The sequence below is a fragment of the Astatotilapia calliptera genome, chromosome 19 (genome assembly GCF_900246225.1).
Source record: "Astatotilapia calliptera chromosome 19, fAstCal1.2, whole genome shotgun sequence".
Lineage (NCBI taxonomy): Eukaryota > Metazoa > Chordata > Actinopteri > Cichliformes > Cichlidae > Astatotilapia > Astatotilapia calliptera.
Window position 1 is genome coordinate 23,914,669 of NC_039320.1, and position 23,042 is coordinate 23,937,710.

The 23,042-nt window shown below is 41.0% G+C and overlaps 1 protein-coding gene across 1 annotated transcript in view; it reads left to right on the forward strand.

Moving 5' to 3' along the window:
- The window catches only part of ltk (leukocyte receptor tyrosine kinase), a 68,236-nt gene that overhangs the window by 14,193 nt on the left and 31,001 nt on the right, over positions 1-23,042 (forward strand). The window contains exons 2-5 of the mRNA XM_026151459.1: positions 17,254-17,346; positions 19,186-19,332; positions 19,604-19,832; positions 22,620-22,753. Of these exons, the coding sequence (XP_026007244.1) occupies positions 17,254-17,346; positions 19,186-19,332; positions 19,604-19,832; positions 22,620-22,753 (603 nt within the window). The remainder of the gene's footprint in view (positions 1-17,253; positions 17,347-19,185; positions 19,333-19,603; positions 19,833-22,619; positions 22,754-23,042) is intronic.

The window sequence follows — 23,042 nt, forward strand, 5'->3', positions numbered from 1 at the left end:
TAATCAATCCTTCGAAACAATCTCCTCAGCAGCCTCCTGCAGCTTATCAGGTGGGACACCGAGTCAGCCGAAAAACAATCTCTTCAGTGTGTGTTAGGTTGGCCCAAGGTCCGCTCCCAGTAGGACATGCCTCACCTAAGAGGCATTCAGGAGGCACCCTAGTCAGATGCCTGAACCAAGTCAGCTGTCTCCATTCAATGTGGAGGCGTAGCGACTTTATTCTGAGTCCTTCCCCAATGATTGAGCCATTCACCCTATCTCTAAGGTTGAGGACAGACACGTGATGCTGTTTGTGTGCACAGTCTCATTCTTTGGGTCACTCCCCACACCCTGTTGCCATAGATGAAGGAAAGAATAGGAATAATCTGTGTAATAAGATTCCTGAACGCTTTGGAGCAGCAACTCATTTCCAACCTGGAAATGAGATGGACACATCATCCTTTTTTGACTGAGGTTTTCAGACTTGGGGATTCTAATTCTCATCCCAGCTGCTTTACACTTACCCTCACACTGCCTTCATTTGATGAAGCCTGTAGAATTACATCACCTGCAATTGTTCATCTGTACCTAGAAATTCTATCTATAAAAATTATGAACAGAATCAACAACAACTGACAATCCTGGTGGAGTCCAACATGCTCTGCAAACCAGTCTGATATACTACTAACAGTGTGAAGCAGGCTCTTTCTACAGGGACAGAGCCTGCAAAAACAGGTCTGATAACCAAACTCCCAAAGCTTCCCTAACAGGACACTCCTTGAGGTGTGGTAAGCACTCCTTCTACAGGTCCACAAAACACATGTGGAGTAGTTGGATAAATTCCCACGCACTCCCAGATGTCTACAAGAGAATGGAGAGCTGTTCAAGTCTTCCAGAACCAGGACAAAACCGCACATCCATCAATAACATATATTTGTGTTGGTGCCGTGCTTCATTAATGCCTTTGTTGTATTCATTTTGCAACATCTAAGCACAGCTTTGTGTTTCTTCACTAATATGACTCAGAGTTCACCCCAGTTTGGCTTCAGGCATTTAAATGTTTCACATTTCCTCAAAGACACACAGGAGAAGGTCGGCATTTAATAAGGATATTAATATGTCAGAAAGGGTTTTGATGTCTGTTCTGCAGAATGATTGGGTAGCAGCTGAGATCCAGACTACCTTTATTCTCTTTTTCTGTATATACTAACGGAGTTATTGTGGTTTTCTGGTTTTTCTGGTGCTCATTTAGGAGCAAACAACAAACAACACATTCTTACAGGAAACCCTAAATGCATTTAGCCTTGTGCAATAGGAGGAAATGTCGCTTCAACAAACTGTCAGATGGAATCAGTCTTAAATCACTGGGCAGCAGATATTCAGGTTCGCTAAAGCAAAGTGATTCAGTGAGTCATACAGTGATTTTTTTCTTTTAAAAAAAGGGTCTAATTTATGCCTTTAATGCTGAACTGAGACACTGCTGTTTGATCTCAGGGAAGAAATGTCAGCTTACTGGCCCATTCAGACTGGGTGGGAGTTGAACTTTGTGGTTTGAGATGAGAAGGTCCTGCTTCAGTCCCCTCGGACCCCCCAGGGTTTTATCCTGACAGATGTCGAAGCGACCAGTTCGGACACTGTCAGCTGCTCACGTGTTCTTGGTGCTGATCTGTGTATTAAACCTTCCGAATAAACATATGCATGTTTTTTTATCGGATGTGTTTCTGCGTTAGTTGTGAGTTGCGAAAAACGAAAGCATTTCAAAAGGTGCAGCTTTGCTTTGAAGGCAGACGGTCTCTGTTTGTAGTTTGTGCCACACTCTTCAGTTTCATTAACTCACTAATTAGCGAGGAGTTGGTGAGGAACTTGCAAAACAAGTCAGTGTCTTCCATACAAACTACCTCTGACCTCTGCAACCATAAGGAGGTTTCCAGTGAAACGCGGTATACTTCTTTCCAGACAATTTCTAAGAGCGACAGCAAGCAACCTCCTACGCCCACTTGCATTTGATCGGGGACTTTTCCCTAGTGACTGGTGGTTATCAGAGGGTTACTGACCATCGTCTAGGTGTGCATGACAGGAGAATAAAGATTAAATGAGATAAAATAAGTAACAATATCTAGTGTTTGTTGCTGGCCAGCTGGGACACACGAGGTCTATGAGAGATTTTATCTCATATCAGCTAATTGTGAAGTAAAAAAGTATATAGGCTACATATAGGCTAAAGGGAACGTAGTGTGTAGAGTTCAAAAATGGTAATCTTCTGGAAAAAAAAACTGTGTCAGTAATTGTTTACACAACTGAAACTACTAAGTCAAGGCTAGAGAACTTCACCTCGTTTTTGCTATCGTAGCTTAATGCCACCCCCACCAAGCTAAAGCCAGATAAATGTCTATTTTCTTGAGACCACCTTGTGGCTTAATGTATTTGGATAAGTCAGCAGTGTGAATAAATAACCCACCAGTCCATTTGAAACTAACGCAATAAACCAGATTTTGGTTTGGATTGTGCAGTTTTTATTTAATTTGCGTGATGAATTGTGTATTGCGGGCTACAAAAATGTATAGATGGCATATTTTTCTTCTTCTATATGAACACCGTTTGAGATGTATGTAAAGAAGAAGGGCTTTTGGCATACTCTGACAAGAATGAAAATGTATTTGCGAAAACATAACTCGTGTTAACGTAGTGAGAGCTTTTTACTGTCCCCATCACTCCAAGCTTTTATTCAGTTGATTTTCCGTCAAACTCCCATGTCCTTTTCCCACCTCAGCTAAACTGTGCCAAGCCACCTTGAATTGAAATTCTTATTAGCTTGTGTCTATGCTGCTTTTAAGCTTTGTATTCATAATCGGGAAGGAAAAAACAGAAAATTGCATGTTGCGTTAAAATCTCTGTGTTTTGTTGAAAAGGGACTTTCTGGGAAGAAGCTGCATATCTCACACGATAGGCCAGTTAAATGAAGTCATGCTGCAGCCAATTAAATCATAAATTGAGTTATGGGTCTTAATTCCTAAATGCCAAAGGCTGATTCACTGCACATGAATGGGTCCTCAGAAGTCTGTGTGGATGCTGGCAAGACGTTCAAGCTCAGCAAAGGTGTGCATATTTTGACTTGGACATGTACAATCATCCATCTGTCTAGTTTTTATAAAAAATAAATATATATATATAATAGAGGCTCTATTATATTATATAATGGAGACGACCTCTCCATTTGCTGAGACACAGAGGTAGAGTTGAATCCAGAAGGTCTTTGGTTGCGATTTCCATCAACACAAATGCAGTCCTGATCATTAAAGCCTGCTGGGTGAACATGGGTTAAGGTACTGGTGTGTATATATATTTTAAAAAAGAGGAAGAAGATATTTCCATTTTTTATTCACTTCAAGTGACTAATAATTTTCCCCAGACCCATAAATTCATAACTGTTTAATTGCATTAAGGTGAAATTTTGGGTAAATGTGTTTTTTTTTTCTTTCTCTTTGTTCTGACCTGAGAAAGCCCCTTACTTTAAGTCTTCATTGTCTAAAAGCAAAAAGGTGTTTGGAGAACAAACAGTGTTTTGTAATGTTCAGTATGAAGATGAATTTTCTTTTTAAGCCAGGGACAGCATAACTTGATTTTCTAGTGTGTTCTTTCAGGGAGCTGCCTCATTTGTCAGTTTTTTCTCATAACCTTGCCAGTGAATACTTTTTTCCCATGTTTTTTTTTTGGTATCTCCACCTCTGAAGTCTTTCGGCTTTTTAAAGTTGCTTCTTGTGCAAGATCCAGACGAACTGTCACAAGACTTTGCTTTTTTTTCTAAAGTTTTACACCTTGAGAGAGTGGAAATAAGCAGAAGTGACATCAGAAGTGCTGAATCCAAATTTTCTTGATAAAAAGTTGCTGAGTTTTGTCATTGGATACTTAATGCTTTCCTTATTTAAACAAATAAGATTCAGTTTGTTTTTGTACATCTCTCGTTTTCATCTGATAATTTGCGTCTCTAATATCAGGTCTGCATGTACCATTTTGACATAATCACACGAAAACTATCAATTCGCCTTCAGTTCAGTTCAGTTTTATTTATATAGTGGAAAGAATCAAAACAGCGGTCTTCTCAACGTGCTTGGTAAAGACCCTACAATAACACAAAGAAAAGCCCAATAATCCCAAGACCTCCCATGAACAAGCACTTCTACAGGCACTTAAAAAGCAAATCACAGGTATAAATAGTAAAATCAACTGGAAGCACTCAGAGAGCGCAAACCTCCACAAAAGCAGCTCACTCTCTTGTGGTATTTACTTTTAAGGGAATAGTATTGTATTTTGTATATACTCATTTTATTTTCTTTGATCTTTTTAAACATACCGTAAGAAGTTTGTAGTGCTGTAATACTCAGATAAGGGTTAGCCTGACAGGTGTTTACTTTGATTACGCAAACATTATGTAGACGTAGGTAATGGGTAACAGATTTGTCAACAACTGGATACAAATAACTTGAGCTTATTATGTAATATTGAACTAGAGCATATTTCTAACTAACCAAGCAGCTCATTCTCTTTCTCTTAACAATACTTTTTTAAATGATCGATGACTTTATTGGGGTCAATTTTAAAGAAAGGTCAGAGGTCAAACGTAACATGATATTTGAATGCAAACTATAATGTCAAATGTAGTATCCCCATATACCAGTATCATTTGCTAAATGTTGCTAATACAAATAAAGGGAGGAGAATTTTGAACATAGTTTTAAAGATAAAAGACATTTTATGAAAGTTTGACTTTATTTGACCTTAAAGAAGAGGTCAGAGGTCCAAAGTAATGGGATACTTAGAATCACTACCTACATCCCTAAATGTTCTCAATACAAACAATGGCAGTAAATATCTCTATATAGCATTATAATCACTTTGACCTTCTGTTCAGTCTGTTGACCTTAAAGAAGAGGAGGTCAGAGATCAAATGTCACATGTTATTTCAGATCTTTATCTTTATATGATACTTGTATGTTGACAATACCCACCACGCTTGTAAGTTATAGGACTTTTTGACAATTTTTGACAAATAAACCATTAAGTTGACTTTGAAGACCTTGGTGGGTGCAAGCCCATTTTTGATGGATTGTCAACACGACCCCACTCTGCACCCCTACAAAGTTTTATTCGGATACATTCAAAACTTTTCGTGCTCTTGCATTTACAGACAGAATGACACGCAGGCAAACCCTACCAAAAATATACCTGCCTTTGTGGAGGTAATGATGAGCTGCTTTGGGTTCAGTATCGTGGTGTCATTTGTATGCAGTCTCACTCACGAGGTTTCCACCCTAGTGTTGTTAAAATTTTAAAAATAAAATTCCAGGAAAAAAAACTGCAACAGAAAAATTAAGGAAGATGATTTTTTTTTAAATCCAGTGACTCTCAGTTACTCTGCAAACAAGAGTAAGTTTCCCATTTAAAACATTATTGTTGCTTCTATTGCTGCCACCTGTGCAAACATTAAAAGATATCTATCTGCTTTCCATATGAGCAAAGGGGAGACAAAGTCCACAGTCGCTGTTGTGGACAAAACTGGATTCCTCAGTTCATACGAAACTAATGTGATTCTTTGGATTGCCCTTTTTATTTGGCTAACTTGACAGCTGAAGTCTCTTATCCTATCAGATACACTTGTCAAATAAAAATTTGCACACAAAAAAATGAGACCTGTGGATTTCTTCCATACTGAAAGTGCAATAAGACCAGATATTTCCCTGCTTCATATTTTGGATAGTCACCATCTCACATTTTCTGACATATTACCACAGCAATGCATATCATTTAGACACAAGCAGAACCAAAGCTTGACAGGCCTGTCATGCATAGCAAGCAAACACTTTTTAGAGAAAGGGAACACTGTGGGAATATTTTCTGGTGGATTCTGACATGCTTTCGGTTAATATTCTTAAATCAGCAAACGCTGCGTTGACACATTTCCAACCTTAGAGTTTCAACAGGGAATTTACTGGCAAACGGTTGAGCTGAAACCTACAATGAAAAGATTTAAAACAAAATGACTTGAGTAAGAAAATGTGCAGGTTTGGGTACAGAACTGTGCAAAAGTCTTGAGCCGCAACCTATTTCTCTATATTTTGCTAGGAAAATGCAAAATGTGAATCCATTTCATGTTTAAAAGCTGGAATATTCATGTTGTACTGTATGCATTTAAAAAAAAACACATTACACCGTATTGTACACAGTAGCACTGTATTTTTTTCTGATGCTTCAATATTCACCTGACTATTCAATAAATGGGAGCACAACCCTGAATGAAAGCCAGCAATTTGCTTCAATTTCCAGTAGTGATGACGGCTGTCCGCAGCTGTTCCCCATATGTCTACATTTTTATTTGGATACACGAAACCTGAAGACATTAAGAACAATTTCAGGGCCCTGATTGAATTTTAATTTGCCTCTGCATGTCTAATACCTCTTCTTTCTAATGGCTTTGTGGATGACTGACATAAAATTAAAGTAGATTTATGGTTCAGGATCGTGCTGGTATGTACAAATGGTTTCCAAATATGTGTTTGTGTGTGTGCATGGAGCTAAATAGATGAGGTTTTGGGAGGAGATAGCAGCATTTTGCTTCTTTTGGACAAGCTTCCAAGAACAGTCTGTAAGGGGCAAAGAAAAGATCCGAGAAATCTTTTTCTTGGTAACTTGATGGTTAATGACATTCGACGCATTAAGTGGTAAGTGGCGACCTGGCATCAGACGGGAAGACAAAGTAAATTTTTATAGACTCAATTTTGATTTCTGTTGCTTTGTTCATTTCCTGTAACTTCTAATTAGGGCCACAGTCGCATCATAAGCCAGATATTGCATGAGTAACGCGCTCTGTGATAGTTTCATTAAATTGAGTTGCTTGTCTGTAAGGAAGAAATTAAAGCACTGATAGCCGGAGGTGGTAGATTAAAGAAATGGATGGGGAAAACAACATTAACCATTCGTGTCTGTTTGTTTTTTTGTGGGGTTTTTTGTTGTTGTTTTTTTTTAAAGAATTTAAACTTGAACCTTTCTGGTTTATGATGAAATATGTCATGTGGTTTGTTTGTAGCATCTGGTTAAGCAAGGGAAAACTTGGGGGATGTTTTGAAGCAATGTTAGCAAAAGTACGCCAAAGTTTAAGTTGCGAAAGTGGTGATGGCTTCCACCGAGTGGGGTTAAGAACATTTCATGTTGTTCTTTGTCACACGTGAAAGAAAACTAAATAGCGATTTAGACTCTAGGTATGATTAGAGCAGCACTTTAAAGCTTTTTTCAACCATTCATACACAATATAATCAGAAGGGAGAGCATGCTCTGCCAAGGTAAATGGACTGCATTCAAACAGCGCTCTTCTAGACTTATTGACCACCCAGAGCGCTTTACGCTGCAAGCCACATGCACCCACTCAAACACAGGCATGCAACACTTTTAACTGGGCTATACAATGCTTTTCCTGTCATCGACACACAGACAAACACACTGACATGCACACACATCAATGGATGCATGTTTGGGAGAGGTTTGGTATCAGGCCTGAGGACACAAGCCCCACTGAAGCAGCTGGGGATCAAACTACTGACTTTCCAATTAGTGTGTGACCTGCTCTCCCTACTGAGGCACAGTTGCCCCAAAAAAACACATTTTGCAGTTTTGATTCCCATTGCACCAAAACGTACTTACTTCTCTTGTTGAAGATGAAGAAGACGACCTTTTCTCCAAGTTCCATGACATTCAGCTTCCTCCTGACTACCGACACAGAGCGTGGCCTCGGCAGAAGAGTTATCTCAGGAGAAAAGCATGATGCAGATGGACATTAGTTTTAGCTCCATGACAACAGAAGTAACTGACATTAAAGAAAATGTGACAAATCGCCGTGATATCGGAATAACAAGGACGCTTTCAGGAGCCATGTGTGGGAAGAGTTTTCCATGAGGGGTATTGACCAGACATGCTCTCTATATTTTAACTCAAACCACAATCTTGCCCTTAACCTAACCAATTACTGTTTAGCTGAATCTAGGCAAGTGGTGACTGAAAACTGAATACAACAAAAGGAAAGAAAGCTTTCTGCCGAACAGCCTTTAGAGCTGCAAGCCCTGAAGCCGGATTTCTCCCAGCGCTCTCCAATTCTAAATAAGTGCTTTTTCCTGTATAATCTGCGTCTAAGTCCCGTATTGTAGATCAGAGGAGAGGGTAATGGCTCCATTTGGTAGATCTGAGGGAGGAATACAAAACTCATGGAAAACTCCTTTGCCCCTTTTCTGTCTTCAATACGCTTTAACACACAGCAGATTTATTTGATGGCTGGAGCCTTTGTCTGTGGAGTGTGCATGTTCTCCCTTTGCCTGTGTCCATTTTGTCTGGGTGCTCTGGCCTCCTCATACAGTCCAATTAACTTGACATGCAGGTCAGGTTAATTGGCACGGATGTAAGGGCGAGTCTCTGTGTTAGCTCTGTGATGGACTGGTGAGCAGTCCAGGGTGCACACCGAATCTAATCCAGTGGTAGCCGGGATCGGCTCCAGTGCCCCCACAAACCCGTCTGAACAAGTGGGCAAGAGCGGATGGATGGTTGGATTTATTTTATGTTTTTGTCTGAAACATTGAAACTATGAAGGTTGTTCATCTAAAGAGATGACTTCTATTTTAACACCAGCTTGCAGTATTTCTATCAAGCACTATGAACCATTTCTTTGAACCGACAAACCTTTTTTTTTTTTTTTGGTAAAACATACAGTAAGTGTAATTTCTTAAGTTGAACTATCCAGACATTTCCTCATAAACATGATAGTAAATTGGGTTTCTTTTTTTTAATTTCTACTCTCTGCCAGTAGACCTTTGGGAAAACCCTTTAGCATCAAACAGGATCGTTGTGCCCTTCTTTAATATTCTGCAAAACTGTAGCTGCGTCAAGCTTAATGCAGGACTGAAGAAAAGAGTTGTTTGTCACTGTCCTGCTCTTTTCCTGACCATCTCTGCTGCAACTATTCAATAAAGGGCAAAGTGCCAAAAAGTGAAATGCAGAAATAACACAGCACTGTCTTTTCTCTTTCTTCTCACACACTCTAATTAGTTAGCTCCCCTTGCAGTCTTCAGCTGACACATCCTTCTACTTATTCATTTATTTCCTGTGTAGTTTCGTTCCATTTTCTCTTTCCTCTCCCCTAAGGTCGATGCAGATTTCTTTACCTGAAATTTAATATAAACTAAAGCCCATGTTAGGTTTTAAATATATTTGAGCCGTTCAGCTTTTAGATTTTTATTAATGGCAGTAAAAGTGATTAAAAGAGAAACCGGCACATTACGTTTTTTAACCTTTACCTTTACCATGCGCTTACCTGCTGCTCTCTGGCAGGTAGCTCCATGCCCTCCTGGGTTTTAAATGCACCTTAAAACACACATGCATCAACACTACAATGAGCGGGTGGAGGGAGGTTTGGAGTCTTCTCTCACCCCCATTCTCTGCGACCTGCTGGAGCGGGGGGGCTAGGAGGAGGAGTTGGCCGTCCGACTGCGGTCTGGAGTGTGGAGCCTTCCTGCTGCTGCGGAGTCGGGGCGGTCTGCCTCCCCCCACCGCAGGGAAAAGGGTAACACCACCTGGGTCTGGGTGCAGTTCCCCCCTCCAGGGGCGGGGGCACCTAGACCCGGTTTGTAGAGTACGCTTGGGGAGTGTGATCGTGTGTACAACGTCTCTTTATGTCTGTCTCCACGTTGGTTGAGTGTGGAGTAAGTGCATATGAGAGCATGAGGGTGGGAATGGATGTTTGTATCTGTGTGTGCCTGTATGTCTGTGTCTATATGTCAGGTTGGGTGTCAGGCGCCACCTCTCTGGGGACATCTCAGGCCCTCCAAGGTTTGGAGGCCTATCTCCACCTACCACCACTTCCCCTGCCAGTGGCGGACCCCCTCAGACATCGGTGCGTTGGTGGTTCTTTGTGTCCGGGGATGGGCGTCCAGGTACACACCGGCTCACTCCTTGGCGGCCGCTTATCGGGGCCTGGAGCCTGGGGCTCGCTCGGGCCACTTCGGAGGTGGGGTGCCCCCGGCCTCTCGGCCTGGGGCTCGGTCACTCAGGCGCAGCTGGCTGCCGGCGGAGCTCACGGGCGCGTCACTGCAACTCCCCCTGGCTTCTGCTCCGCGGCTGCTGAGTGAGCCCTCATCTGGGACTCTCCTCAGCTCTTTCCGGGACAGTGGCGCAGCTGCCCCTCTGTTGGTCTTCCTTGGTCTCTTGTGTTCTGGGGGCCTCTGGATGTCTGGAGTTTTGATCTCCTCCACACCTGCTTCATGCCCTGGAGGACGGGGCTGTGGCCCCCCCACACCCTCTAGCAGATTATTACATGAAGGAACCTTTTAAAAAACAAAAAACAAGCGCGTCCATGCTCACAGGTGTACACACGGGTGATCACACCCACAAACTACACTCTTTTTGACTCCTACCTCAAAGCACACTGTGTTCTGTTGATCTTATGTGCTGCACAATAATGTTTAATATTTAGTATTTACTGTCATATTCCCATATATCATTGTGATGTTGTTTATTCTATTACTCTTGTTCTCTTCTGCTTGTTTTCTTTTTTCTTTCTCAGCAGGTGATCCAGGTGATTGATATATGCATTTTTTTTTTCTCTGCCCGTTCTGTTGGTTTTTGTCTTTTGCCCTTCTCCCCCGTCCCTCTTCTCAGCTGTTTCTCTTTCCCTCTTTCTTTCTCCCCTTCTTTCCCCCAGTCAAGTCTGTCCCGTATTCAGTAAGTGAAAATAAAATAAACAATAAAAGGTGAATCAAATGGACCATTACGGCAAGGCTGGGATGGTCAGTTTGGTAAAGTAAATCCGTTGGGTATCTTTCTTTGCCTTTAGACAACAATTCTGATGGCAAAAGAGCCAAACGGGACAGGCAAAAAAAAAACAAAAAAAAAAAAACCTTTACCTTTTTTTTATAACCTTGTATCAGAGTCCAGGAATCATCAACCTCCTCTTTTTCCCAAAATGTCAGACTATTTTTTCTCCTGCCAAAGCCTATTCCTGTTGTTTTGTACTTTGTATTGTTTTGATAGCTGTTCTGAGTTCGCTCAAACTCATTTATGACATTTTACTTTTACTTTTCTCTCCTTTTCTGATACTTTTCTGACAAAGCGCCAGCCAAAAGAACCCCACTCCAAAACGATATCATCTCGACTGCACCATGAGTCATAACTAATTAAAAGTAATGTACTGTATGGACGTACACCAATCAGCGGCAACATTAAAACCACCTGCTTGAAATTGCCCTGGATCATTCAAGATATGGACTGTCTGAGGCCTCCGAGTGTCCCCTGTGAGGTCACGCACCAAAACGTTTGCAGCAGATCCTCTAAGTTTTGAAACGAGGCCTCGATGATAAGATTTGTTTCCACAGCACATCCCAAAAATGCTCGATTTCATTGAGATCTGGGGAAATTGGAGGCCCAGTCAATATCTTGAATACTTCCTGAGCTTTTTCTTTTTGAGCGAGCCAGTAAAGGGAATTGACTTGTATTCACCCAGACATCCAAATGGCGACAGGGCACTTTCTTCTATCTCTCCGTGGTGTAGTTCTGAAGCTCTGCTTTTTAAATATGTAATAAACTGTGTGTTTTGTTGCTTTTTATCATATACAGCATTTTGGTTTTCACCACTCTGTGCCGCCATAGCTCTTACACGGGTTCCAGTCACATGTGCCAGCCTTTGCCATTCACATGCACCAATTAGCCTTGACTGACCATGCGCTTTACACTTTTCCATTTTACGTTCCACCAACAATAATAACCCAGAGAACAGACTATAAATTGCTCCAGTAAAATCAATTGGAAATGAGTCACTGCACGTGAAAGCATAACATCCCCCCACTCACACGTGTATGTACTCTGCTAAATGACTTCCATGAATCCAGTCTCTAACTAATGATGTAATTTTACAGTCAGTTTTACGTCACTTTACTGTCACTGTTTCATCATTAGTCTCCCAGAAATGTTGCCCCCATCCCCAGTTAAGTAAGAAGGATCTCCAGCCACTTCATTGATTTTATTTTTTCTTCGCACACTTCTGCTTCTGGTTTTGTGATTTAATCGTACTTCTTAACTTGAAAGGAAGCACTACAAGAATAGGCAATGTGAGTAGTTGCTGGTTTTGTTTTATTACAGTGTATTTGGTTCATTTTCCCCCCTTTCTTTGACATCCTCATAAATAAAATGCATAGTTCTGAGACCACTTTGCTCAAAACTGCACACTTGAAAGCAATTACAATGGTTAAAATGCACATGATAGTGATGCTAACAAGGACAGGGGTAAACTTGAGGACTTTTATTATGTGAATTTCATGTGAGGCATTACCTTTGAAGTTCTCTCTTTATCGTCCATATAGAAAATGAATAGAATAATATATGGCCTATGGTCAATTTTAATTTTGTTCTCATCTCATTATGAAATGAATTCCTCATGTAAGTGGCCTGTTTTGAAACTGAAAAAAAAAATGAAATATGCATCAAGTAACATTTTGTGTGAGAAAAATGCAAAAGCATGGTTCACTTTGGTGAATAAATTGTAGTGTGGGACATAAAATCCTAATAAGGCAAAACATTAAGATCTAGTATTGTTTTTTCTGGGGGTGGGGAGGTGGGGCTTGTATTTTTTCCATATCAGAACAATATTAGTTCCATATTTTATTCCTTTTTGATTAATCTCCTTCTAAACCACCATCTGTCTTCACTTCTGAACTTCTGAAATGCTGAACTTTCATTTCAATTATAGATCGTGGCTCTGTCTATAGCCAGTTCAGCTGTCATGTATCTTGGGAATGAAGGATAAAGGCCTGGTAGCGAATAAGAGATTTGAGAGGTTAAGGACTTTATTAGGCGAGTGTGGAGAGATGAAGCTTCTTCCTACAAAGGACGATTCTGCATAATGCGCAAGGAGATAAATTGTAGGTACTTAATGTTTCCACACTCATTTTTTTATTTTTACCAGGTGTGAGAGCTGTGCAGAACTGTGTCATGTCCCACTGAGCTCTAGTGCTGTTTTAAAGGAGGTATAAATCCACCTAATCAGGTGTTACTTAAATAGTACACATATCTGTTTAAGAATATCTGTAGGAACTACTGGATGGCTTACAATAAAACTTTAAGCAGATATTATTCTTTCCACTTTTGTTCCCTTTATTGGTTTTCTCAGATATATAGATCGTAAAAAAACACACACATCTGGGCTGTCACCCATTACTGCATTACTGTTGTTGCTACGTTGAGTTATTGGAGCTAGATTTATTGAATGAGAAGTGGGAATACTAAGTTATCAGCTAACTACAATGGGGTTTGATAGCAAAGTGTAGCCATTAGCGCAAACCCACAAATAAATATCCGAATTTCACTCACCAGATTTAGAAAACTTCCTCACATTGGCTCTTAAGCCCATTAAGTGCACTAGCTACATATCATTTGACATGTAATTACATTGTTTGTTTGTTTTTAAAATGCTCCTCAAATGCTCAAATTAGCTAAAGTGATGCCTAGTAGACAAGTCTGGCAGGCACCAACCACAGACAAAATAGAAAGTGGTCGTAGCTACTGTGACATCAGCCACTGGTTTCTGAAGTCCTGTTTTGAAGCCTCAGCATGAGTGTTAATGCCATCGCCATCTTGGCTGCAATAAAACAGAGGCGACAAAGAGGGCGAGTATGACCATGAAACCATGCACCCACTGGCTAACAACTTAAGATTGCGACCGCTGCTTTAGACCACAGCTATCGCCATCTGGTGGCCTTCAGGTAGAATGCAGGTTCAAGGTACTTGTACACTGGCATGATTTTTCTGACCTGGAAACTACGTCCATGTTTTATACCATTATGGCACCAACCTGTAACTCAAAACGTCCACAGCCGTAATAATGCAAACTTTATTTTCAGCATTATTTGTGAGTTAAGTGAAAATGACCAGTAGACCCTAATCATGGTGAAAACGGAAGGTGGCATCTAAATAACACCAAAAGTGAAAAAAATACCTTTTCAACATAATTGATTGATGATTAATTTGTTGGTCTGGAAGCAAAATTTGCAGCAAAACTACAAAACTCATTAGAGAGAGTGAGAAATGCCCTCAGTCAGGTGATATGATGATTTAGGCACAGGTAGAGAAAGAGAATCCAGGAGCGAGCGTGTAAATAGCATCAGGCAGTGCTCTGGTTGTACCCTTGCTTAGCTTAATTTAGCTCAGGCATTTACAGCATGCCACTTTCATGAGCACATGGAGAGCGAATGTGTTTATCCAAGTGCCGAGGCTGATGTAACAAATAGCTTTCAGCACTCAGAAACTAGCCTTGAAGATAAAAACTGTATAATTCATGGTCTGCTCATTAGAAAATTGCTCCGAGTCCTTCTGAAGCTGCAATTTTGGAGTTTTATTGACTTGACAAGCAGCCAATATTCACACGTACATTTAAAAAAAAAAAGCTTTCTAGGCACGCCCAGATGTTGTTGTTGTTGTTGTTGTCATACATTTCCTGGTAGTGCAAAGCAAATCCTCTGAGAGGCCAGCGTATGCGATGGATGACAGAGCAGGAGATGGGTAAGGAGATGGAGGCCAGGTTATCCACCTTATCATCAGGCCGCTGCTCTGTGGCCTGATGATAAGTTCCTTTGATTCTGGCTGATCTTGCTTTTAAACAAAAGCTCACTCTTAATGGTTTCACTTCTGCTGAGTGACGGAGAGACAGCAAACTGGTGGCAAAGAGGCCCCTGCTAGTTTGCTGCCTTTTCTATTGAGCTGTTCAGATCTGCAACAAAGCCCCGTCCTTGAACTTAGCTAAACTACAACGCACAGCAGTTTTCTGACTCCACAGTACCTTGATAGAGAAACTAACAAGGGCAGGCTTTGCTTTCAACTGAGCTGACAGCTTTTAAAAGTTACACTCTCCTCAAAGGCCTTGGTGCAGTAACAGTGTAGTCGGGGTCCTGGATTGTCATCAAAGAAACTCGCTGCCGGCTGATGATGATGCAGATAGTTCAGTAATTCTTTCATTTCCTTTCTAGCTTAAAAGAGAGTGTTTGGGTGTTTTTTTTTTAATTTGTATTTCTTTTGTTCTTTATCTTTTAAATCCATACTGGACAAGATAAGAAAGGAGTTGGAGGGAGTAAAATAAAAAGTTTGGATTCTTGGGGGATTCCCAAGCTTATGTTAATAATAGCGGGTTAATTTTTTTTTCTTCTTTTGGCTGAATCCTTTTCTTTTTTCCTACAGTTTAATTTTTCCCGTTTCCGTGCTCGGAACTATCCATAGCAGCTGTTATTCCATAATTATCAATAAATAGCAAGGCTGCCATTCATAGGCACGACCCCTCACCTCCTCATCATTAGCATCACTAACCGCTTTCAGTAAACAGCAATTTCAGCTATTGAATTTGTCCTGCTTGGCTTTTTTGACTTTGCCCTGCAGGCATCAGATAACAGTAACGCCACTGTTCAGGGGCCATTGCAACATTTGAGTTGTGACCCTCTAAGATATTATCATCTCCCTCATTGTCCACTCGTCATGCTAGTTAATACGTTGAATGTGACTTTTTCTTTCAGCTTGCGTCTCCAAAATAAGAGCATGTCTGTTGATTGTTGCTGCGAAGCAGTGAATGCTATTTCTGTATGTATATTTCCATTCATGTAGGAGTTTATCTACGAGGAGAAAAAGATAAAAAATATTATATTTTGGTGGTTGTGTGAGCATTTAAGCCTCAAGGCAAGCTGTCTTTGAAAGGGATGGAATTAAACGGGGGACAGTAAAAACATTTTGACTCAGCTACATCTAATAGACTGAGAGGTTGGTTTCACAATGAGCTGCAGAAAGTGCCACATGCTGGAAGAATTTCCAGTGTGTGGAGTTTCTTGCATAGCAGAAATTACTGCTGTTTTTTTCATGGATTCAAGGCTTGTGTATCTAAAAGCGTTGGTTTACTGTTAAAGTTACTGTATCGCAGCAATTTTATTCCTTTCCATGACTCTTGCTTGTATGTGAAGTGCTGCCAGAACCCCACTTTGTTTTATTAAAGGTCTCAGACAGATGCCAAAAAAATAAGGAATCAAATAAAATAAAAGTTAAGCTGGGAAAGGGCCAGTTGGTAATTGCTTTCGTTTTTCGTCTTGACATGTAAAGTCCTCTAATTCATGTGAAACTTCATGCTAACAATATGTTTTCACACCTGAAAATTCTGGTGTTCGTTTTGTAGCACTTTTGTTTCGGCGCTAACGAGGCAGCAGTGGAAACTCAGGGCAATTATGCGTCATATTAGTTTTTAGGTTTCCACAGCCTGGATTCAGACGACCACTTTGATGTTTTTCTTAACAGTGTTACACTTTGTTTCGTCTTGTTTGCAGCAGCATGGTTTATTGGTAGACGCTGCTGTAAACCTCCTTTATTTTAGCTATTCATACTAAATCTGAGTGTTTCTCTTTGACTCATCCATGAAAATTATTGATTCTGTTTATCAAAACAAAAAGATACACTGCCTGGCAACTTTGTTAGGTACACCTGCCAATCACAGCAACTTAATAGATTTAGGCATGTCAGGTTTACAGTACAAAGGATGCTCCAAGAGGAGGAAAATATCAAGTAAGCGGTAGTTCTTTGGGTGAAAATGCCTTTTTGTTACCTAAGGTTAGAGTTGAAAAGCCAGACTGCCTCAAGCTGACAGGAAGGCAACAGTATCTCAAATCAATGGGAAAATCAATCAAATCAATCAAGGTGACCATATCAAAAGACCAGGTGCCACTCCTGCTTGCTAAAGACAGGGAACAGAGGCTACAATTCCCATGGGCTCACCAAAATTTGGCAACAGAGGATTGGAAAAGTCTTGCCTGGTCTGAGGATGTGCGTAAATGTGAAAGCATAGATAAACCCTGCCTTGTATCAATGGTCATGATGTAATGGTGTTAGGGAATTTCTCTCTGTACAGTTTGGCACAGGTTTGGTCCTTTATTACTAACTAAGCACTAAGAACTACAGTAACCAGATCTCAGTCCAGTAGCCTCTGGGATGTGATGGAAAGTTTTGCACCATGGATGTGCAGCCGACAAAATCTACAGCAGCTGCGAGATGTTATCGTGTCAATATGGACCAAACTCTCTGAGGACTGTTTCCAACACCTTGTTGAATTTTTGCCATGAAGAGTTAAAGCGGTTCTGATGGCTGCAGTTTACTAGAGTGACTGAAGACAGTGAAATGCTTGTATGACATCTCGAACTAATAAAACCTGTTTGTCTCTGTCATTAGTGAGCAGTACCTGCCACGCCCTTTTTGACCGATTTCTGGACGAAGACTTCCCAGATGAGTTTCTTCCTCATCCCCTGGACAATGACAGCCACTGTGAGTTTGTATCTAGAATACTGATGTGTTGATGGTAAATGGTAAATGGCCTGTATTTATATAGCGCTTTTCTAGTCCCTAAGGACCCCAAAGCGCTTTACATATCCAGTCATCCACCCATTCACACACACATTCACACACTGGTGATGGCAAGCTACATTGTAGCCACAGCCACCCTGGGGCGCACTGACAGAGGCGAGGCTGCCGGACACTGGCGCCACCAGGCCCTCTGACCACCACCAGTAGGCAACAGGTGAAGTGTCTTGCCCAAGGACACAACGACCGAGACTGTCCAAGCTGGGGCTCGAACCGGCAACCTTCCGATTACAAGGCGAACTCCCAACTCTTGAGCCACGATCGCCCCTTTGATGATTTGACACAAATTGAAAATCTGTATTCCAGTTATCACCTGGGTTGTTTTTATTGCTTTTCTTATACTCATTGCATGCATCTACATGAATATTTCTTTGACTGGAAAGCATGGTTAAATTAAGAACCTGAGTAGTTTGTCGTGCAGGCAGAGGATCAAAAAGACTGGCATCTGTCAAAGATGACTACATTGGGAATTATCCCTGAAAAACTGGATTTTTGAGACAAAACTACCCATTTTGAATTTCAAGTGCAAGCATCACTCGAGCTGTAACAACACTCCCCTGTTAGATTGCCAGGAGCACAAGTAGCATGTTGATGCCTGTGAAAAAGCAACATTTTTATATCATTTGTGATCAGAGGAAGGCTACTCTTTTATCTGGTTTAAAGAAATGAATGTGGGTTAATATGAAATAATTAGTTAATAATTCTGTGCTTTATCCCAGGAGGGATTCCTAATTCCCCTGGCTTGCTGCCATATTAGTGGTTAAGGCAGTTTCCTCTCCAGTTGTCACATGATGTCTTGAACGTCTCCTCCGTCCCCTTCCTGTTCATCGACCCCCACACAGACAGACACAAAATCAGTCAAAGGCTCTGTCTGTTTGACTTTTAAACAGATTTTGGATTTAAATTTGATTTAGTGGAACTAAAGGCCTTGAGCTGACATTTTATACAATTTTTTTAAAATGTTGTGGCTTTTTTAAAATATATATCCTTCATAGCTTTTCATTTTCTCAGGCACAGTTTCTCCTGTCTAGTTTTATCTATCCTTTATGTGTTTGGAATTTGCGTTTTATTAGTTTTTTATATTAAAGAGAGATCTTTTCAGAGAGAAGCATCACTGGAGGAGTTGCATCCTAACTTTTTTCTTTAGTTCTGTTGGGATTTTTCTGGTCTCGAGATAATAAAGAAACACATTTCTCATATTTCCACTCACCACCGCCACCCCAATCCCCCCCCCCCCCCCCCCCCCCCCCCCCCCCCCAAAAAAAAGCCTAAAAAACATATGGTGTTACTCATCCCCACTCAGGCATTCATATAAATGAGTTTGGAGGCTTTTTTTGTGAAATCGCAGATGCTGTTTATTTACTGTGAAGTTTTGCGGACAAGTTGTTTTTTTCTTTAATACAGTATCAGTTCGTTTCAAGATTTTAAACATAGTGGGATAAAGATAACGTGAGAAATATACACTTTTTCAGTTCTTAGATTTGGGGCTGTTTTGCATGTGTGTATAAATATGATTATTTCAGGCTAGTGGGGAAAAAAATGCCATTAAGACGTATTTTATGTTTATATTTCAGTATATTTGTTAGCTTGGAGCTGTAATCAAATCAGTGCATTTTTAAATCGATACAGTAATTACACATTCAGACAAAAACATTAAAAAAACAACAACAAATAATCTACATAATTTGATGGACTCTTTTTTTAAAAATTGAGTTTTCATCTTTGTTGTTTCATGTGTTGCAGTTCCCTCCTGTGATTTTGAGTCACCGTGTCTCTGGACTTTATCGAACAGCAGCCGAAGTGACTGGTTATTGGTGTCGCCACAGCAACCACAGAGTACAAAGGCTGGGATGATGCCTGCAACTGACAACTCAGAGGGAAGGTCTGATGGTAAGAGTGCAGAGACTCACAGAGGAGCAGCTAAATCAGTGTGCTCTGATACACAGTGTTCCTCTTTCTTCTGTCAAATATGTTTAGAAGCGTCTTTGAGCTACTGTGTGAAAACGTTGCTTCTCACTTGACATTTTCTTTCACTCTGTGCTTCATATATTCAAATATACCCTAATCCAGAATTTGTCATAACGCTAAAGCATTAGACAGTGTTATGAGGCTGCTATAAAATAGTCAACCATGAATTTTCCACTTTGTTTTATTACCTTAGGACACTTCCTTCTTTTAACCCCGTCACCTGAAGCTGAGGCCTCTGGGAAATGTGACTACCACTTAATGAGCCCAGTATTGCCAAAAAGCAGCATGGACTGCCTGCTTCAGGTGGCTGTGTATGAGGCCGGCCCCGTGGTGGGGAACCTCACACTGCTGATCAAGCCTGCTCAACCAGATTCAGACGTTCACTCGGAGATGCTGCACCACAGGGGACGAGACGACCGCAGGTCAGCGAACACACTCACCTTTTGTTATTGTGCAACACAACCAGTCCTCTTCACTGAAAAAAAAAAACAGAAGGCACACTTCTGTCCCACTAAAGTTATGTAAGAAAAATGTTTCCTGCCTACCATCTAAGGCAAACTGTAGAATTGTGACTGCGTGTTGTTTGGGAAACACGGACAGATATTTCCTATTGATCTAATGCTGAAGCACAACTATCTTTAGAACAGCTAAAAGCATTCCTGAGACTAGAAGCAGGCTGGAAATGAAGTTACATATAATTGGTTAGGACAGAGGAGGATGGATTGGCATATGCAATAAGTTTGTACATTGGGTTTGTTAGTGGCTGCGCAGTAATGGGCTGTGCAATTCCATTATGAGTCACAAGCACACACACTCACACACAGTGACTTTATTTATTAAGCTGGCTATTCATCCAACAAAATCTGCAGATACAATGTCTGGACACACTCTTCATTTAAAGCACAGTTACCATCCAACAGGCTTCATCTTTCAGTGAAGTAGTTCAGTGTGTGTTGTGCGTTGTGTGGGATGTCATGCGTATTGACATATGGCGCAATTTTGTTAAGTGCATAATAGAGACTGAATGGTCACAGGAGTTGACATCGGGCTGTATGAGGTGTTGTCAAAAAGTTTTGTGTACTTGGGACAGACAAATAAGCAAAAAAAAAACCCGTACCACTTAGAATTAGGCTAATCTCTCTTTCAAAACCACTTTGATCGCTGCTGCCATTTTTAATCACTCGCAGTGTGCGGTCTGTGATTTTCCTATTCACCTTGAACGTCCGCAGGCCTGGATTTCGTGTGGAGAAACAATCCTCGTGATGAGAACTTGACGTAGTCCAAAGTTTCCTAGACTCAAGGTGGTGCGTCGTGTGAGGAGCAAACTGGTGACCAGGTGGTGTGAATGCGTTAACAGGAGTTAGACTTGTCGACACAGCGTCCTACTTAATCACCATTTGCCACCGTGTGTGTTGGAAACATTGCAACTTCTTCTGATCACATCAGTACAAACTTTGCTCACCACCTCCTGCTTTCTCTGAATGAAAACATAGATGAGGGATCACTGCTTTGTCACACCAGAGGAGATCAGGCAGCACTGCAGAGGCAAAAGTTTCAATGGTCAAACATAATTTCCGGGCACTGATCTCTAAACAGCTTTCGTGGTGAAAATAGTCTAGTTTGCATATACGATAGGGTTGCGCAGTTGGCGCTACGTAGCATGGACGTATTTTTAGAAATGGAGAGCAGGATTTGTGACGTGTGAGGTAAATCTTGGGTGCTGTCACATATCCCAGGTAGCAGGATTTGCTTTGCTTTATTACGCCACCTATAATCACACAGCTGTGGGCCAGCTTTGTGAAAACACAATCAGGTTGGACTTATGACAAGGTGACAGATGGATTATGCTGAATAATAGCGACATGTTTGGTGCTTTTGTTACGTGGAACACATGCTCATGGAGGAGTGCGGTTCCCATGGTTGATAATGGCAGCAGTAGTGGAAATGTGCCAATAAATGACAGATGGAAGAAGGCTCAAACATTATTTAGTAAAACACTATGGTGAGAAATGAGAAGAGGGTGCAGGTGAAGGATTTTAATATTCAGCTTCAGTTTTCATACATTACAAAGGTTCTTTATTTCAGAGAATGCAGAGGGCTTTAGCAGAACATATAACAAATGCAAACTTGACTGTAGAAACTGCAGTGCAGGCTTTTATACAAAATAAATCATCTTGGCAGTAATGTTGCATAAAGAAGGCAAGAAAGTGAAGATACTCTTGTTTTAACCTTTACTTGTTTTACTTTTAATGCACTTCTTTTTAATGTAACTATAAAAGCCAAAAATTAGAGTTAGAAAAAAAAGATACACATGTAGCTGTTTTCACATGTGAACTTTGGAAGACGTGGGGGAGAGTCAAGTCAGGACGTGGTCCGCAGTTGTCTTCAAATGTAGCGCACAGCAGGAAACAGTTTTCACTTCACTAATGGAAAGAGTCTTTTTGGTTTAGGTGAAGATGATGTCTGAGAAGAGCATGCTGGAGGCAGGTCACAGCGAGATCACCACTAGCTATGAATGCACCAGTCTATTACCTGCGCTTTCTCCCATCATTACAAATCACTGCAGCTGGATAATACGTGTAGTTTGCACTGGTGAGCTGACATTTTGATGTGAGCTCTGTGTGAGATCTTTGGTTCTCACGTGCACCTTCGTCAGGTAAGGTCCACAAAAGTTCAGAAGTGTGTACTTTGAATGAACTTCAGGGTTAGCACGGAGGTTATTGTATTATGAAGGTGGTTCATTTCTTCCTGGGGTAAATCACCATGGTGACTTACAGGTTATACTCCAAGTAAGAGATTATCAGGTATAAATGAATCACCTAAATCGTGTCACCACTCCTCAAACCTCTGCACATCGAAAGTAAGAGGGGCTGATGGTTTTGCGTTTCACTGATGAGCATCGGTCTGTATTATGAGTCCAACCTCTTTAAATTCTTGTAATCTTATACTTTCTGGATCCTTTGTAAACTCAGCCCCTCTGCTGCCAGTATACTTATTGGCTGTTGCCAAAGCAACTACTTTCATGTGAACCCAGAGGGGAAAACCAGAGTTTGCTGACGCTACCCAAATTGCTGATGCTAGGGCAAGTGAATCTAGATATTGGAGAGATACCCTGGGTATGTTGAGTTCGCTTCATAGTACATGGCCCAGGGCTGCTGCTTATGTGAGAAATTCGATTGATTTTGTTTCTGTGTGATTGCTTAATGCAGGCTTGAGTGGCAGATTTTTGGAGTTCCGATTGGCTGGGTGGCTGGACCCTTTCAGGTGACCCTGCTCTACACTTCGTGTGAGAGAGAAGCCACTGTGGCTCTGGACTCGCTGGAGTTCATAAACTGTGAATCAGGTGAGTTTATCAGGTCGTTAAGAGCTTTCAAACCAGATGCTCATGGTCATTTCCTGTGATAAGCACCTACAACCGTACAGACCAGATAAAAGGAACCAGCTGTAAACTTTATTTTAAAACCTGAGGTACTTTCACAGTAGCACATACTCGTGTTTTAACGTTTCCACAGCTGCTACAGGAGAACTTTTCTCTCTACAGATTACAGTTAAGGTTGCTCATGAAAACTGATTCACTCAAAATGTGTTTAGGTTTACTTTTTTTGTCTCATGCATGTTTTGCAAGTTAATGT